Here is an 18644-nt window from a genome sequence, read left to right as displayed (position 1 = left end):
ATAAATAAATTATACAATAGATCTCAAACTTTTGTTTGTTTATCTTTTGCTTCCACTTTATCGGGCTGTCAGTGTTGAGATAGGGCTCCAGTAAGAACATTACTTTACACCTGGCATGGGCTTCAGTGAGTCATTCCTTGTGTTGTGCTTTCCTTTTAAAGATTTTCCTTTTAAAGATCTCATTTCCCAAATCTGTTTACCCCAAGCTCCTCGGGAGAGCAGCATTAGCGTTCAGTCTTGGTATTTGTTTCATGTCCCTTAGTGTCATCCATTATGCGCCTGACAAGGAGCGAAGGACGACATCAAATAAATGTTTTTGATTAGACACATCCTCCACTATGGATGTTAATGAAAATATTATTTTATCCTGTTTTTTTGAATCTGGGACTCTGCATCATTGGATTTTTTGTTATTTGTTTGTTTTTCAATTTCAAAGTTTATGATTGTATTGAATACATGCCAGAATGAGAAACGTTTGAAGTTTTCCAATTACCTTGCTCAGCTTTGAGTTAGACTTAGCTAAATGTCGTGAACATGTCACAAAAGTAGATTATTATCAGATTATTGTCTTATCTTATATTCACAACAAGAGTTTCCCTTTGATTTTGACAATTATTTATTCTAATCAGGCATTAGCAATCACAATGATAAAGAGACAAACACTTGCTTATAGGCTTACTCAACTGCTGTGAACAATGACACATGTTAAAAGCCAAAATTAGAAAGTAAAGACTGAACCTTTTTGTTGTTCTTCACTATCATTTTTTTCTCAAAACTTGTTTGTTGACTGTGTTGCTGCCATATTTGATGGACATAACTCTTTGCTCCCTCAGGGTACAGATGGCCAGCCCGGACTGAAGGGAGATCAGGGAGAAGGCGGACAGAAGGGTGATGCTGGGGCCCCCGGACCTCAGGGGCCCTCTGGAGCCCCCGGACCTGCGGTGGGTCTCACCACTAGTACTGAAGCAGACAGACGCCAACATGTCATTACTAGTACTAGAGTCAGATGCCAACATGTCACCACTAGTACTGAAGCAGGCAGACGCCAACATGTCACTACTAGTACTAGAGTCAGATGCCAACATGTCACTACTAGTACTAGAGTCAGACACCAACATGTCACTACTAGGACTAGAGTCAGACACCAACATGTCACTACCAGGACTAGAGTCAGACGTCAACATGTCACTACTAGTACTAGAGTCAGACACCAAAATGTTTTGCTTTTTGCTTGTGTGTATTTGACATTGCATTGTGTTTCTATTTCAGGGTCCTACTGGTGTTTCTGGACCTAAGGGTGCTCGCGGCGCTCAGGGACCTCCTGTAAGTGTCAAACCCCCGTGGAGCAGACGTTATTAAGTCATCAGAAAAGACATTTAAGATATGGTATGTATGCCTTAGCCCATATTCTTGATTAACACCCTTTCTCCTTCTGACAGGGTGCCACTGGTTTCCCTGGTGCTGCCGGCAGAGTCGGACCCCCTGGTCCTAATGTAAGTGAATTCATGCTACAACAACACATTAAAGTCTGTTGCCATGGCGCAAGATGATGCCTTTTTCCGATAGCTCGCGATAATGGAGCCGACCCCTTGTACTCACCGGAGCTCACCCTCATCATGCGTTCTCTCTTCAGGGTAACCCTGGAGGCTCCGGACCCGCTGGCCCTCCTGGTAAAGACGGACCCAAGGGCGTGAGGGGAGACGGTGGGCCCCCTGGTCGTCAGGGCGACGCCGGGCTCCGCGGACCCGCTGGTACCTCTGGAGAGAAGGGAGACCCTGGCGAGGATGGTCCTAATGTAAGCACCCGTCCCTCGTATGTTTCACGTGTCGTCCGTCATCATCGTGTCTCCTCGAGCTGCTGGGGCTCTCACCATGTAGGCGACGTGCCTTGTGACAACCGCAGGTTCGATTCCAACCTGCGGTCCTATGCTTCGTTGTCATTCCCTCTCTCCCTTTTAAACAACATTACAGTCTGTCTTAAATGTTTTGTCCGTAAAGGCACAACAAAATCATAAGAATGTTCAGTTCTACAGAGGGTAACACAAACATTCACCCAGAAAGTACCCACACACAATATTAACAAAATCCGGAGACACAAACACACATATCCACCCACAACTACACTTCTATTTCACACCCTTCAAATCCCATGAAGATGTACCCCTGTTCCCCATTATCCACAAAGGAAACTGATGTGTTTACTTTCCCTTCTCACAACCAGCTGTTCCTGTTGCTCTGTCAGCCCAAAGAGGCACTTCCATTAGCCCGCGACAGCCACATACCTTTATTTATTTTGTCCACGATCTCCCTGCTCATACGCAGAGCTGTCAGTATCCCATCATGCCCCATAATGGCGGACATAGAGACAGGGCTGGCGGGGGGAGGGGGAAGCCTGGGCAGCAGCAGCAGGAGTTGACAGACAGCCTGATGAAGGAGATTGGGAAAAAAGGAGACCGTGAGGGGGGGGGGGGGGGGGGGGGGGGATGCTCTTAAAAGAAACCTGCCTGCACTCGCCAGCCGCCATTACATTACACAGCTGAGAAAACAGAGGACAGGAAAGGGACGAGGATGTAATTCTTTCCCACTGCGGACAGATGGGGAAAAAGACTGTAAAATCAGGGCATCAGCGCAGGGCCAATGTCCAGAGGAGCCCTTTGAAGTGACACTTACAATGCAACCCAATGGTTGTACGTCACAGACAGGCAGTGTTCTTAGGATCAGTGGTCAGTGAGTGGATATTGACACCCGCCTGCTAGAGTAGTGTACACACCATCACCATGGGAATAAACAATGAATGGGAATAATAGAATGCATTATCTCCAACCTGGGTCTACTTCATCAACATCCTTTTAACCCTTGTCTTTTGTGTTCTCCTCCTTTTCTCTTATTTGTATCGCTCCTCTCTTCCTCTCGCAGGGCCCCGACGGCCCCCCAGGGCCCCAGGGTCTGGCCGGGACACGTGGTATCGTGGGTCTGCCTGGACAGCGCGGAGAGAGAGGTTTCCCCGGTCTGCCAGGACCATCTGTGAGTGGTACCCCCCCTAAAACGTCCTCATACTTATCCCAACGAAAAGACTAATTCACAGCAGTACCCCGTCAGGTCGTGACAATCTAGTGACAACCATCAGAGTGGAAGATTCAAATGTAATTTTGACAGCCATTCCCTCGATACGAACATCAGAGAATTCTTTGACAACTTCCATATTGAATAATTTGCATACTCTGATTAAAATGTAAATACCACACTCTGGAATATCACCTTAATCTAACTATTCAGTCGTAACCAAACAAAGGTGTGTAGGTAAATAATAATGTTTTTAAGGAAAGTGTTGTGTTTATGTTATTGTGATTTGTATGATTCCACTCAGTTTGGTTCAATTTAAACCTGGTCTGATTCACAAACCCCACCTCATGACCCCCCTCTCTCACCGGTCTGAGTCCCTAACCCCACCTTGTGGCTCCCCTCTCTCTCCAGGGTGAGCCTGGTAAACAAGGAGCTCCTGGTGGCAGTGGAGACCGTGGACCCCCTGGACCTGTAGGACCCCCCGGACTCACAGGACCTGCTGGAGAGCCCGGCAGAGAGGTGAGACAGTGAAGACCAAATTCCGACCGGCCGTCTAGACACTGGCATCACGTTTGATTTGCAGTTCAGCGCTTCATGAATTGCTAAAAGTGGGGCAATGTGAAGGAATGATGGGCCGAGTTCCGCATGGATTTTCCTGTCAAGGATGATAATTAATGGATGGGCACACATCATTTTCCAGGCTTTTGTAAGGCAAAGTATTTAATCTGCAGTGATATTGAAATAATGAACCAGCAGTGAATCCAAATTAAAATCATACGCAAAAATAACCAATCATCATTATCTCAGAAATAATAATTTTAAGTGTGTACCCTGAAAAAGAATACAATATTTCAGCTTTCAGAAATTGTTTTCCAGATCTAGTACATTACTGTTGTAGTACTTTGCCTTCATTGTTTCAGTGTACACACTGAAATAGATTTCTAGTTAAACTATGTTCTATCAGTTCTATCAGTCAATCGGATATAAAACAACGCTTTCTCGTCCTAAGCCAGTACTGAAACCATAAACGCTCTGAATATTGTTCTGCTATCCCATAGGGCAACCCTGGATCTGATGGACCCCCTGGTAGAGACGGATCTCCTGGAATCAAGGTGAACGCCTCACCTTCATGTGTCTATATAATCTATTCATGATCCTGCATGGTTATCATTAAATTGAAGTGAGTCATCAGTTAGTAACTACAGCAGTCATTACTCATTGATTTGTAATCCTGTGGTGGCCACCAGGGTCAGAAATGAACAGGAGCTCAGGGGGCATTTTGTCCCGAAATTAGGATGCTAGTGGTTTTTAAAGGCCCCCATAAAACAAAGAGTTAACTTCTGTATTTTACTCTGTTGTGAGCAGGGCCTCATTTATCTTACATTAGAGTTATTGAATGTTGTTCTTTCAAGCAACATTAGGTATCACCCAACATTTGATCAAACTGCTGTGGAAATTAAATTAGAGTTGGACACACCAGCGTTGTTGTCATACCTGCACCTTGTTCTCCACACCTGACTCTACCACTGTGTTGTGATCTGTAGGGTGACCGTGGCAACACAGGTCCCGTGGGCGCCCCAGGAGCCCCGGGCTCCACCGGAGCATCCGGTCCAGTGGGCCCCACCGGGAAGCAGGGAGACCGAGGAGAGTCTGTGAGTACCTGGAGGAGCTCAGCCCACACCTCATCCATCCAATGCATGGAGTTGTATACACTCGCTTGTATACACAAATCTACTGTCCATTGGAGGACATAAAATGTACACTGAATTCTCCATCGTAAGGACAGCAGACAGCAGCTTTTATAGTGAAGTGACGCCAACAGTCACGCCCAGTGCATGAAATCGGACTATGGAGATGATCATATAGATTTTTTTTCCACTGTATAAAAAAATAGGGACAATGTATTAATAGTGACTTTATTCGTCAATGTGATAGTAGAATAATAGGAATTATCAAGGATGATGAAATGTTTCCTGCTGGTTTCACCATCTCCTCTTCCTCACATCTCCACAGGGAGCACAAGGACCTTCTGGCCCTGCCGGACCTGCTGGAGCCAGAGGAATGGCTGTGAGTATACACACACACACACACACACACACACACACACACACACACACAAACACACACACACATGAACACACACACACACACACTCACATACGGACACAGACACACACACACACACACACAAACACGTGCACACAAGCACTGTTAAAGCCGTGTCAGTTACCTTGCATGCACAGCCAGAACAACGGTACCAACAACTGGTGCACCAGACACATCCTTGTGGGTTATAGTTTGCGTTAGCAAACTGAGTAGTAAGTAAGACACAGACAACATACTATGTATTTTTTATCCATGTCGGGGTATTGGGTGTACACTGACCAGGTCCTGATGTGTGTGTTCCTAGGGACCCCAAGGCCCCCGTGGAGACAAGGGAGAGGCAGGAGAGTCTGGTGAGAGGGGACAGAAGGGACACAGAGGATTCACCGGTCTTCAGGGTCTGCCCGGACCTCCGGTAAGTCCCAAACCATCATCCTTTCTATGATCAGCCGTACACTTCTGGCATTAATGTAGACACTGGACAAATATGAATGATATCCTCATATCATCATCAACATCTGCATCAGCATCACCGCCATCCTCATCTTGTCCCCCCCAGGGTCAAGCCGGAGACCAGGGAGCTACCGGACCAGCCGGACCCTCCGGAGCCAGAGTGAGTAACGTCTCCAATCAACACGAATCAGCGCGAATAGTGATAATCACTGGAGTGATAATAGCGAAAATATTATATTATAATGAATTGAAAGAGTGATGTTGTCTAGATGTTGCTCTGCTCAGAGTTGTTTAGGACGTTGTTTGTCAGTGGTTTGTCAGAGGATGGTATGAAGATCCTCCTTGTTTTGTGTCGCTCTTCCCGTAGGGACCCCCCGGACCTGTGGGCCCTGCTGGAAAGGACGGTTCTAACGGTATGCCCGGACCCATCGGACCCCCGGGACCCCGCGGTCGCTCTGGAGAGTCTGGTCCATCTGTGAGTGTCCTCTGAACCGCAACCCTTTTGTCTCATTGATATCTAGAACAGGTTCAACAGAAACCAGGACGTGTGTTAAATCTGTGCTTCGGGTGCCTCCGTTTTGAAGATGATGCATCCTTGGACCATGGATGTTAACACACAGTGAACCAATGTATTCATGTATTGAGCAAACGTACGCGATAAAGAAACATTGCGTGTCGTACATAAAGCCCACTACTTAAGCTTGACACGTAGAGTAGTAAACAATAATAAAAACAACAAGAACCACAGCTATGAACAATATATCCCTCAGCTTCCTTTGAATGACCTGTGACCTGTGAATGAACGCGCTTTAACCTTTAACCGCTCTCTCTCTCACCTTAGGGACCCCCCGGAAACGCCGGACCCCCGGGTCCCCCCGGCCCGCCCGGCCCTGGCATCGACATGTCCGCCTTCGCGGGCCTGTCCCAGACGGAGAAGTCCCACGACCCCATGAGGTACATGAGGGCCGACCAGGCGGCCGGCAACCTGCGTCAGCACGACGCCGAGGTGGACGCCACGCTCAAGTCCCTCAACAACCAGATCGAGAACATCCGCAGCCCCGAGGGCTCCAAGAAGAACCCGGCCCGCACCTGCAGGGACCTCAAGCTGTGCCACCCCGACTGGAAGAGCGGTGAGTGGCTCCACTGAAGCGGCGCACAGCGGGGGGTTACGAGGAATGCGGTGACACGAAAGGGATTTGGAAGGCCGCGGATGTGCCACGGATAATCACATGTCGCGTGTTTGTCATTTAGCAGTTTGCGTTCCGCATGAAAGATGATATATACTACTATACTGTACTATATGCACACATGCGTTGAGTAGTTTAAGAGTGTTCTAGCTGTGTCCATCGTTGCGTGTAAACACTATTGTGTTGTGACAGTCTCTGTCTATGATGTTTTCATTTATTTTTCGCACCTTTCATTATTGCTCTTATTGTGTATACGGACACATTTTCGTATATATTTGTAGTTGCTTAATTGTTTTATTGTTTGTATTTCTTTTTTTTTCTAACCCTTTACCACAATTCCTGTGTGGGATAAAAACAAGTATAGCAAAGTAAGTAAACAAATCATCCGTTCTTTGTGCAGGAGAGTACTGGATCGACCCCAACCAGGGCTGCACCATCGACGCCATCAAGGTGTTCTGCAACATGGAGACGGGCGAGTCCTGTGTCCACCCCAAGCCCGCCAGCATCCCCCGCAAGAACTGGTGGTCCAACAAGAGCAAGGACCGCAAGCACGTCTGGTTCGGAGAGACCATGAACGGAGGATTCCACGTGAGTGACACTGTGATGCCCAGACCTCCATGCTAGGCAGAGCGACACAAAACACATACAGTTAGTGTGTATAGGGTGTGAGTGTTGCTGGGATGTGTGATTGTTGGGGGGTGTTTCTGTAAGTGCTGGAGGGGATAGGAGGACGAAAACAACTACCGCCGTCTTAAACCTGTTGTGACGGTTAAAGCTCTTGATTGCCTAAGACTAACAGAGTTACGATGTCGGATTACCACTTGCCTTTGAGCAAGACATTGACACTTCCAGCTGGTCCCCAGGTGCAGAATTATAGCGGTCCACTGATCATCATCCAAATACACTTCCACTTCCTTCCTAAAGTCATTCCTAAAAATCATCCATGTCAGCTGAGGGGAAAAAGCGTCAGAAAAATGCTGTCAAATTCAAACCTCTTTTCACACATTTCTTCACACTTGTCTCCTCCACCCCCACCTTCACCCCCATCACCACATCAACGACTCCCCGCCTTCGCCCGCCACGTGCAGTTCAGCTACGGCGACGACAGCCTGGCGCCCAACACAGCCGCCATCCAGATGACCTTCCTGCGGCTGCTGTCCACCGAGGCGTCCCAGAACCTCACCTACCACTGCAGGAACAGCGTGGCCTACCTGGACGCCGCCACGGGCAACCTGAAGAAGGCGGTGCTGCTGCAGGGCTCCAACGACGTGGAGATCAGAGCCGAGGGCAACAGCCGCTTCACCTACAGCGTCATGGAGGACGGATGCACGGTGAGGACGGAGGGGCTACTCAGACACACGCACACGCACACGCTCGCACACTCACGTCTTGGAAAACGTCTTGTGGAAACCAAAGGCAGGGTTTTCGGAATACACAAGTACATGATGAACAATACAGTAGATATTGACACTGTATTGACTGTTGTCAATCACCTTTTCTCTCGACTGTTTAAAGAGAGGGCTAAATTGATTGCTGATCGATTGGTTCAATCAAACAGACCCATTCTGACGTATGACCTTGAAGTCCTTCCCGTTGTTGGCAGAGGCAGCTTGTGTCAGCAGTCTGGTTTGGAAATTAATGGGGATCGGCCCTTTCGTACTGCTTTACCCCACATCGGTAGAACCGTAGCGCAAGATGGCTTAGAGTTTGAGTTGCAGTTACAGGCAGATTCTTGCTGTGTTTTGGTAGTTGAGCCAGCCCCTCGTCTCCCTTTCCAATTCTTTTGACTGGCACATAGTAGGAAAGTTATTCATACTTTAACCTTTAGCTGAATACTTAGTGCAATCATTTTAAACACACTAAATCGCCAACGATGCAGATGACCTTCAGGGACCTGCTCTGGGTCTGCTGCAGCGTCTTCACGCCGGGGCTTCGTCAACTATGAAAGAGGCTCTACTTCACTGTGTACTCACATGGGCACCCTCTCCTTATGTCCCTCTCCTTACAGAAACACACAGGACAGTGGGGCAAGACTGTGATCGAGTACAGATCGCAGAAGACCTCCCGCCTGCCCCTGGTGGACATTGCTCCCATGGATATCGGTGGAGCAGATCAGGAGTTTGGCGTGGATGTGGGAGCGGTCTGCTTCTTGTAAAAAGCATGAGAGATCCAAAGATGAACGGAGTAGCGGAAATTGGAGAAAAAAAACAAAAAAATGAGAAGAACACGCTTCGAAGCGAGGAGGAGGAAGAGAGGAACGAGAAAGATCAAGACCCTCGTTTTATTTTATTTTTAAACTGGACTTTTTTTTTTCTAAGTAAAAAAAAGTGCTTTTTCCAGTCGTACTCCATAGGATACCTGCACTGAATGGCACCCGGCAAACGACATCTGTGATTCATCCAACATTGCCTCCAGTCTAATCAACTCTTATGGACATCCAGGGGACTCCCCACCCCCCCACCCCTCCCACCTACCCTGGGTGATCAGTAACCCCCCCCCACCCCGCCCCACCCAATTCCCCACCGCCTAGAAGGAGGAATACCAAGGAGAACGAGGGAACATGCCAGGGAACTAGAGAGAGAGAAACAGAAAGGTGATTGTTGGTGCTATTTATTTATTGTTTAAGTCCGGGTCCCAGGTGTGTTAGGACTGAGCATGCCACCAAATCAAAAAGAAAAATACAAAAAAGATGGGAAAAAACAAACAAACGTACTCACAGCTTCATGTAAAAAAAAAAAGAAGGCCCCTATATTCCCTGCTGCTGTCCTATTTCCTAATCTCTTCATCCTAAACCCCATCTTTCTCTCTCTCTCTCCCTCTCTCTCCTTCAGCATATCCACTAAAACTTACATATCTTCTTTTTCGAAAAACCAAAAGAATCTGGCAATGTTTATTAAATGCAGGTGTTTTTATTTCTGCCACCAGTGTGTATCAGAAGGTGATTGTGTATTATAATAAAGTCAATGGTGCTATTGTTTTAAAACAGTCTGTATTTTTTAACAACCAGATGCTGATATGTAGTTACATGAATGTTGTATGTGTGTATACACATGCATACATATGTACATACATGTATACACATATATAGAAAGAAAGTACATTTTATACCGGGATTTTATATTTCAGTTTGATAAATGTTGCTGTCCTAAAATCCTAAAAACAAAGAGACGACCAATTCGGAAATGATTCCTTCCTTAAATTAGATTTGTTTATTTCCTATATTTGTAATATTTTTTTGTATTTTAAAGCTACCTCACACCAAGAGCAAAAAGAAAAAAGAAAGGAATTTGGCTTATTTTACCCAAATTTCAATGGGACCCGTGTTGTGTAACAGCCTGATTGCAAGAGCCCCTCTACCATGACCTTCGACCCCATCCACTTCCTCCCATCAGTCCCTAGCGGTCACCTCACACAGGAACCTTCCTCGGCCTTGGCACACAATCACAGTGAGAGGCACCTGGATGAAACCCAGTCGCTCATTGTAACACAATCCAGTGCTTCCCCAAAGAGAAGGGAGCACCCTATTGGCCAGGGCACAGGGTGCATTTGTGTGAGGTTGTGTATATTCTTATTATTAATAATAGTATTATTATTAATAATAATAGCATTATTATGATGATGATGATGGTGATCATGACATTGTTTTTGTTACGTTTTGATTAATGTAAATTGGAAATAAAAGACAAAAACAAGTGACGGACTGAAGTGACCTTTCTTTGCTATCACTGCATTTTTCAATTTTAAAGGGAACGATTTGGTCTGGCTTTTTACAGGAGGTTAAACATAAAGCTGCACTTAGGCTGCATGCTTCCTCCATTAAGGGCCTCTCTGGGTTGGCCGGGCTGCACTTTTTCAGGGAGAGGAGAGATGGCTCAGGGCATTCAAGCAGCCAGAGCACTTTGATTGAGTCCAAAGATGGTGGGGATGGAAGTCGAAGCAGGACTTAGGTATATCTTATACTTGATGCATTTGTGTTTTCTTTCTGTTCATATTGGAGTGAGCTACTGTGCAGAGTAAAAAACACAGCCGGACTGAAGACTATGATCCACATACTGCTTCAAACTTTATTTCATCGTACATATTTATTTTTTTAATGTCAGCTAAGCAAAAGAAAAAAAGAAGAAGAAAGCATCACAATGGACTAAAGCAGGTCCTGTGTTGAATAGTTTCATGGCTTTCGCTGTTATTGTTTTTCCAATTAATTTATTATTTAGTGTGAAATTGTTTTCCAAAGCAATTGGATGTGAACTTTATTCTTTATTTTGAACAACAAAACAATAAAATACCCCTAGCTCCTTGACCTACTCTCATCTATCCATTGTAAGTTGTGTGACATCCATCACCAGTGACACAGCTCTGTTTTACACCCTGGACTGCAGTTAACCATTTACCATGACAATAATATTGTTTTGTCTACTTATTAGTTCTAATTCATAGTAAATCTTCCCCTAAACAACAATACCAACTTCCACAACCCAGCAACTTGCTGTCTTTACTTAAACGCAAAAAAACAGCACATATAGGACAGGAACATTGTATACATAAACTATGATCCCATGAATGAAAGTCTTTCGAAGGCAGACTTGTACCAATCCAATTCACCACATAGGACAATGGAATAGAGTTGCTCTGCTACATTTGCTAACATGTTGTAAAGGGTGTAACTGTACACAACTATTAGTTCACCTGATAGAGAGACCTGACGAAACATGCAAGTGATCACCGTCCTGCAACACACACTTTGAGACATTTGTATTAACATAGGAATGCCAAAGGCCATCAAAAGATTTGTCAGTGCCGGAGAGTATGAAATAGATACTATAGTATTGATATTATGCAATTTACACATTTTTAATTAAACCAGAAATGTAGGTTTGTTATGCATGTAAGTGCAATTCAAAAATAATAATATATATATAATCTGTAATAGCAACTAAGATTGAGTTGTTATGTTTATGAGAGAATATCATTCATTGGTCATAACTCACGACAAACAGAATAAGGGTTGGGGAAAAATGTGTCAACAAAACAAAAAAAAGAGCAATTTGTAGCTCCACTCAGTGAAGATCTGCAATAACTGTACTTAGGGGATTCATTAACATAGACACTCAACCTTGTTAATATTGCTTCCAAAGATGGCAATAATTGAACCATTTCTAAATGTTGTCTTAATTTGAATAAAGCCATAAGAATGGCAAGCTGGCAGATTCTCCTTCAAAACAATAACAGCTGATTGGCTACAGCTTTGTCTGAACATAATTCAAAATCCTGAGTGGCTTTCCAAAGGTTACATTAAGCTCATTTGAAAATACATGACTAGCATGACAAAACAAAAAGATAAGCAAATAATTAATGAGGTAAAAAGTCAAATATATTCACATTCACACGCAGCAAAAAAGAATCAGTGAATTTAACGAGGTAAAACCTTCAGCTTACTGCAGGTCAATGTTCTTAAAAGTTGTCGTAATTAAAGAAAATCCTAATTTTAATTTCTTGGCCCAAACAAAAATGCATGCTGCTGTTTCAATTAATCTTGCTGCTACCAACTGGCCACCCCCCCCCCCCCCCCCCCCCAGCCCATCCCATTTACCTTCCCGTGAACACTTCCAAATCAGCGTCCTGTCTCCCTGTGTGTGTGTCTGTGTGTGAGGCACTTCCGGTCCATTTCATTCTCTTGTAAAGGTGCTTGTTGGCAGTCAGTGAGCCAGAACAGAGGACGTAGGATGGCTCAACACCGGGAGATTAAAGGACAAGTCGAATGCTGAGAAGAAAGGAACGGACCAAAAGGAAAAAGGGAGGAATCGATCACGTAGCTGCTGAAAGGCTGTTTGCTACAATCGCTCCAATTCTCATGTGAAAAGGGAGTCGGTATTTCACTGGGTAATTAAGAAATTATTAATAGTAATAGAAGTAAATAGTAAAAGTAATTTAAAACCACAGCCCACTAGCAATTTTCTTTACAACAAAGAAAACCCCTGTGGGGTCAAAAGGGCAAATTCATGTCCTTCCTCACAAGTCACTGGACTGGTTCCAGCCAAATAGGAGAGGTGACTCAGTCACAGGTGACTTTGTGACTTTGGTCACTCTGGTTTTAAGCATCACTCAAAATCCTTGGATCAATCCCTATCGTTCCAACCTCCTCCACGCCACCAGGTTGGGACTAGAACCCGGTGCTCAGCGTGTCCGTCTCTGTGGGCACCTTCCGCGGGCTGGGCAGACTCTTCAGGTACTCCAGGTGCCGTCGGGACTCGGCCTGGTTCTGCCTCACGTAGTACACCACGTACACGATCACCATGAAGAACCACACGAACATGGTGACCAGCATGGCCACGTCGGTGGTCTTTCGCTGCATGCTGCAGAAGTTCACCCCGGCGTCCAGCAGCTTGACCAGTGGCTGGCCCGCGTGCTCCCCTTGCTGCTGCGCCCCCGGTGGCTCCTCCCACCGGCTCCCCTCCCCCACCCCCCCACCGCCGCGCACCGAGGTCTCGCACACGATGCCGTTGACCGTCTCGGGCTCCAGGTTGAGTGCCTCAACCAGCTCCTGCAGGGCGCAGTCGCAGTGCCACGGGTTGTGGAAGAGGCGCGTCTTGGCGCGTGTGGCCCCAAAGTCCTGCCGGCTGGCGCGCCTCAGCTGGTTGTGGGACAGGTCCAGCAGCCGCAGCTCGGGCCCCAGGTGGCGCAGGGCCCCCGACGCCAGCGTCTCCATGCGGTTGTGCGACAGGTAGAGGTCCCGCAGGAGGGGCATCTCCGCGAAGGCGGCCTCGGGCACCAGCCGGATGTAGTTGTTCTCCAGGTGCAGGGCCACGGTCTCCGGGGGTAGGCCGGACGGGACCTCGGCGAGTCCCGCGTCGGAGCACCACACCGTGGCCGTGTCCCAGTCACAGCGGCACTTCTCTGGGCACGGGTCTTCGGCAATGAGAGGGCGCCAGGCCATGGAGGACAGGAGGAAGGAGCACAGCAGCCAGGCGGAGGCTGGAGACGGAGACGCTGGGCTACGATGGACAGCGGTCTGACGCGACCTACCGGCGCCGTCACATCTCTCCTCGCTCCAGCACGTCGGCATCGCCTCACCATAGCACCCTGCCGAGGACCAGGGTCTGATCACACACACTCACAACGCTGTCACTCGCAGTCACACACACACACACCTACACACAGACACGTGCACGTCTGTGTGTGCGTGCTGAGCCTGTCAAAGAGGGAAAGTGTAGTCAGGAGAGGTAACGAGGAGAAATTTTGTCTCTCTCTATCACACACACACACTCAGAGTAATGCTCCGACTTTTTCTCACTGGCATAACATAAGGGCTCACACTGAACTAAATCTGAATGAAGGATGATTGAGATTGAGTTTGTGTGATTCACACGTGTCTGAATAAAATACATATTTTTGAGGTAGTGGGATAGTCAGTGCAATGTTCAGACTCATTTGCATAACAGATTATTACATAGCACAATTAGTCAATTGAAATGTGAAAAGGAAAATATATATATATTTTTTAAGAGCTCTTAATCACTGTTTAATGGTAGAAGAACACAAGCCACAATTGACTGACGCACAATCAATACTGAACCTTTTTTATATATTTCATACTAGTATAAATGATTTTGTCATCATAATCTTTACGTAAAATAGAAATACATAATTTTTTTGTCAGACATGGCCATTCTTAATCATCGCTCGATGACGGAATGGGAGCAGCCACTGCTCCCCATAGTTGAATGATTTATGGGAGGGGATATATGTGAGGGATGTTGGATCGATAGCCAAATTGGTGCTTGAAACACTATTACAGACACGAACATTCATATTGCCTGTCTCCTTCTGTGTCAATATATAATATATGGCACTTGTGTTGAGCCTCTTTGGTATCCACGATTGGAGTAAAGCATTGATAAGCAACTCTTAGCAAAGGTTCATCCAGTTAGCAAGAATTGCATTAGGGTTTATTATCACAGCCATTTAGTCTTCCTTACATTTTTTAATGTTCATGGTCATCGTTTTTCCCATTTAGAGGAAATGTAGGCCCGTCATTTCACTGGGTTGTAGTTTTCAAATAGCCTACAGACTGACCTGCTAAATATTTAGGCTACATCGAATCACTAATGACAGAGCTCAAATTGTATACAAAGATCAGAAATTGTATTTTTTGCTAATCTGTATATATCAAGTTGTCAAATATCAATATAATGCTGCTGCTGTTTCTATCTCATATCACTCATGGCTTACTGAAAGCTCAATGTCCGACCACAGCATGACCTACATTCTGTTGATCGTTATATTATTTCACTCCACTGCCTGCCAATCATCACCATATGAGATAAACATCGACCAACTCCAAATTCCTTCTGACATTCATATTGTAATTCACGTTTCCCTTTTTTGCCTAACTACATTGAGTTAGGCCTATACGTATTATGAATTCATGCATTACTTAAGATGTTTAATTAATGGTCACAAACTCACGAGTGTACATCCTAAAGACCATGAGTAAAGTGCAGGACAGATGGTCCACATCTCCGAAGGGAGGAAGGACCAACTCACGGAAACTGCATTTAAATGTCGTACACGATGAATTTACGATTTTGAATTTTGTTTTCCATTCAACAACTACCATCCAAAGTAATTTTAAAGCTACACATTTTTGCATACAAATGACGGTGTTCGCGCTCTTTACACTTATTCACGAACATATTCACAATTCACCCGTGAGGAAAAACACAACCAGTGCGCATTGACTGTAATGAACACGGCGAGGAAACTTTGAACGACGAGATAAATGCAACGTTCATTCTTTCTTTTATAAAGTTATTATAGCGGTTACATATACACGATAAATAACACGTTAAGGTGAAACTTATACATAAGGGTGTAGTGTTTATAATCAATTACCTGCAAACGCCCGTTGTCCTCAAGTTGACATCCAGTGACGACCAATTAGACCGTCTCACTCTCCTCCGGGTCGGTGTTAGTCCGAGATTGAACCGAGCTAAATACGCTTATTTGAAAGAATAGACCCTCGGTTACGGTGTCTGTTTTAATGTTGATACGTTACAGACCAAGAGTCGTGTCGTCCTTTAGTCAAGCCCAGCAAGACACTTGCCAACAGCCTAGAAGGAGACGTCTCTCAATCCCCTCCCTCTCTCTCTTCCTCCCTCTCACCTCGCGCTCTCGTCTTTCTCCCTAGCCTCACCTCGCGCTCTCCCTTCCTCCTCATGTCAGCCTGCACACGCACAACTTTAAATTTACAATGGAAAGAAAGTATTGCCGTAAGACATTTTCCAGTATAAGCTGTTTTATTGAACCTCGTTTCCAACTAATGTAATAACACTTTGGTTAATATAACGTTTTTCAATTAAAAAACAAACAAAAAACATAGTAAATGCACACGCACGCCCGCGAGAACACAAGAGTGTCAGTGTATATGAACGTCAATAAAGATGATCCAGAGAGTGACAGAGACACCCTGAGGACATGTGCTTCCTTCCTCTACCTGCCTGCTCCTGCAGCCGTATTTCGTATTTATATGTGCTCATCTGTCTAGACCTGGAGAGCTTGGGACAGGTCTGATTGTCAGCACGATGACCCACATTATCTCTCCTCCGTCAATGTTCCTGCTGCCATCCACATTACCGACTAGGAACCAAATACAACCTGGCGTTTCATACTTTTGACAAACCTTTTATATATATATATATATATATACTTTCACATTTTTCTCTAGTAGTTCTAGTAGATCCATATAGAACAATCGGGAAGGCAACCATACAGCTCATTGTGTATAAAGCACACAATTACATGTATTGTGTACATACTGTATCTGCCCACTGAAACGAGACAAAACCAGAGTGAGATCGACAAAAAATAACATCAATATTAATTAAATCATTTGCAACAAGTGGTGATGGCCTCTCTCTCGTTTACGCAAACAAGAAATAAACTATTCAAACAAATTCATGACAGCAACAATTTGAACAATTACCTCAGAGCAGTTGCCTGAGTCACTGCATGGAAACGGGACAGTAATAGGGAGCCCACTCCATCAGGAAACACCCACCTAAATGACAGCTGGTTGCAGAGCAACCATGTCCTCCAGAGGCTTCTGGAGTGGACACCAGGCTACATCTTAGCAAACATGGGGGGGAAAGAATCTAGCAGAAGAAGATGATGATTTGACAGGCCCGGGCAGAAACCTTTTTCCTCACAAGATGTGGAGTGGGAAAACTGAGAGTGTCAGTGTATATGAACGTCAATAAAGATGATCCAGAGAGTGACAGAGAAAAAAATAAAGACAGTGAGAGAGAGACAGTATCAGAGTCAAACAGTGAGAAAGAGAAAGAAAGAGACTTAACTAGAGAGAGAGAGAGAGAGAGAGAGAGAGAGAGACAGAGACAGAGACAGAGAAGAGAGTGTGAATGTGCAGTGAAGGCGATAATACCCTGGGGGCTGAATCCACTAACAACAGGTCAGACTCGGGGCAGGTGTTCGAATGCAATGCTCGGAAGCCATTTTATTCCACAGTATGGCCAACCGGGACTCCGAAACCACCTACTCCACAACATTGACACAAAAGCACTGCTCTGTTGCATCGCTGTCATTCAAATCTATTGGTCAACTGGAAGAAAACACAAAAAAACAAAAAAACGGTCTCTTGAGCACATCACATGAAGCTCGTTTCAGTGTGCAGTATATTTGAGGACACAGCGTGTGTAGACCAGCAAGGCCAACGAGTGCTGTACATACAGAAAGGCCCTCTCTTGAGGCTGTGCAAAATGCTGACTAAAATGTGTCACAATGCAACACCTTCTGTAAGGTATGCAGTAATATGGTTTGTCAAGCGTTTTCCTCCTGCTTGTGGCTTGAACTGAAGTGGCATTTGCTGGAAGAAAGCAGTGTTATACTATACCTCTCTCACACACACACACACACACACACACACACACACACAACTACTTTGCCACCCTGGGTTTGTATGACTCAAGTCCTGTCGTTATCAGATCAGTGGGAGATTAAACATGTACAGCAACATGTGACTAGCACCAGGATTGTGTCATACCTCCATTCCAGTTGATTAGATTGAGAGCTTGGCTCGCATCCAACCAAAACCGCATGAATACCAATAATGCTGAAACTCGAGTGTGTAGACCTACTTGTATGAGATGGAGGGACAGGCAGGCGAAGATGGTTTGTGTATGTGTTAACGTGTGTCTTGTCCCATGAAAGGCTTTCCATCAAGCGAGGCAATTCTTCTTTAACGACAGTTAAATCAAGGTTTGCCCTGAACAAAATGACAGACGAAGATTATCGTGCATCTGAAATCGCTACAAGCCCAAAACGACCAGAGAGTGGTTCTGTATTACCTTGAGAAGGAAGAGCTGTAATTACGAGCCAAGATGATAAGGGGTTTCTGTGTTGGGCGGCACGGGGGGAGGAAGGAACAGCTTGTGAATGGCCATCAAAAGACTTGATGCTGAGCAGCTCTGACAGATGTAATTAACAATGAAATGAAACAATTAGCTTCCTGCTTTGACATTGGCTCACTGATGAGATTGGCATAACCAGGGAATAAAAATAAGCAGCTAAACAATGAAATTACCGAGCAATTATGCACAGTAGTAATGGGGTGAGTATCTGGGAGGAGACGAAATATTGCGACCGCAAAAGATGGCAGAATACTATGGCACATTTAATACGGCAATCAATGAGTGTTCACCCGCTTCATTAAATGTAAATTAAATGAACCGTTCTTTTCATATACTGAAAATATAATATGGCAGACTAGTAGTATCGCCTCTTCGTGCCATTAAGAAATTTATTTCTCTGGATTAATCACGGTTGA

The 18644-nt window shown here is 45.3% G+C and overlaps 1 protein-coding gene and 1 pseudogene across 2 annotated transcripts in view; one reads left to right on the top strand and one right to left on the bottom strand.

The window, feature by feature from the left end:
• The window catches only part of col2a1b (collagen, type II, alpha 1b), a 38951-nt gene extending 28463 nt beyond the window's left edge, over positions 1-10488 (top strand). The window contains exons 36-51 of the mRNA XM_084463658.1: positions 834-941; positions 1270-1323; positions 1440-1493; positions 1634-1795; positions 2916-3023; positions 3474-3581; positions 4121-4174; positions 4607-4714; positions 5076-5129; positions 5473-5580; positions 5725-5778; positions 5986-6093; positions 6460-6748; positions 7206-7393; positions 7894-8136; positions 8814-10488. Coding sequence (XP_084319784.1) covers positions 834-941; positions 1270-1323; positions 1440-1493; positions 1634-1795; positions 2916-3023; positions 3474-3581; positions 4121-4174; positions 4607-4714; positions 5076-5129; positions 5473-5580; positions 5725-5778; positions 5986-6093; positions 6460-6748; positions 7206-7393; positions 7894-8136; positions 8814-8960 — 1947 coding nt within the window. The 3' untranslated portion in view covers positions 8961-10488. The remainder of the gene's footprint in view (positions 1-833; positions 942-1269; positions 1324-1439; positions 1494-1633; positions 1796-2915; positions 3024-3473; positions 3582-4120; positions 4175-4606; positions 4715-5075; positions 5130-5472; positions 5581-5724; positions 5779-5985; positions 6094-6459; positions 6749-7205; positions 7394-7893; positions 8137-8813) is intronic.
• A 2477-nt stretch (positions 10489-12965) lies between these two features.
• Positions 12966-13868, bottom strand: LOC311338786 (leucine-rich repeat-containing protein 3 pseudogene; annotated as a pseudogene). The gene has a single exon. The product of its transcript is annotated as a leucine-rich repeat-containing protein 3 pseudogene (transcript).
• Positions 13869-18644: the final 4776 nt, after the last annotated feature.

Source organism: Micromesistius poutassou, assembly GCF_964030765.1.
Source record: "Micromesistius poutassou genome assembly, chromosome: 2".
In the NCBI taxonomy this organism is placed as follows: Eukaryota; Metazoa; Chordata; class Actinopteri; order Gadiformes; family Gadidae; genus Micromesistius; species Micromesistius poutassou.
This window is presented reverse-complemented; position numbering and strand designations above follow the sequence as displayed.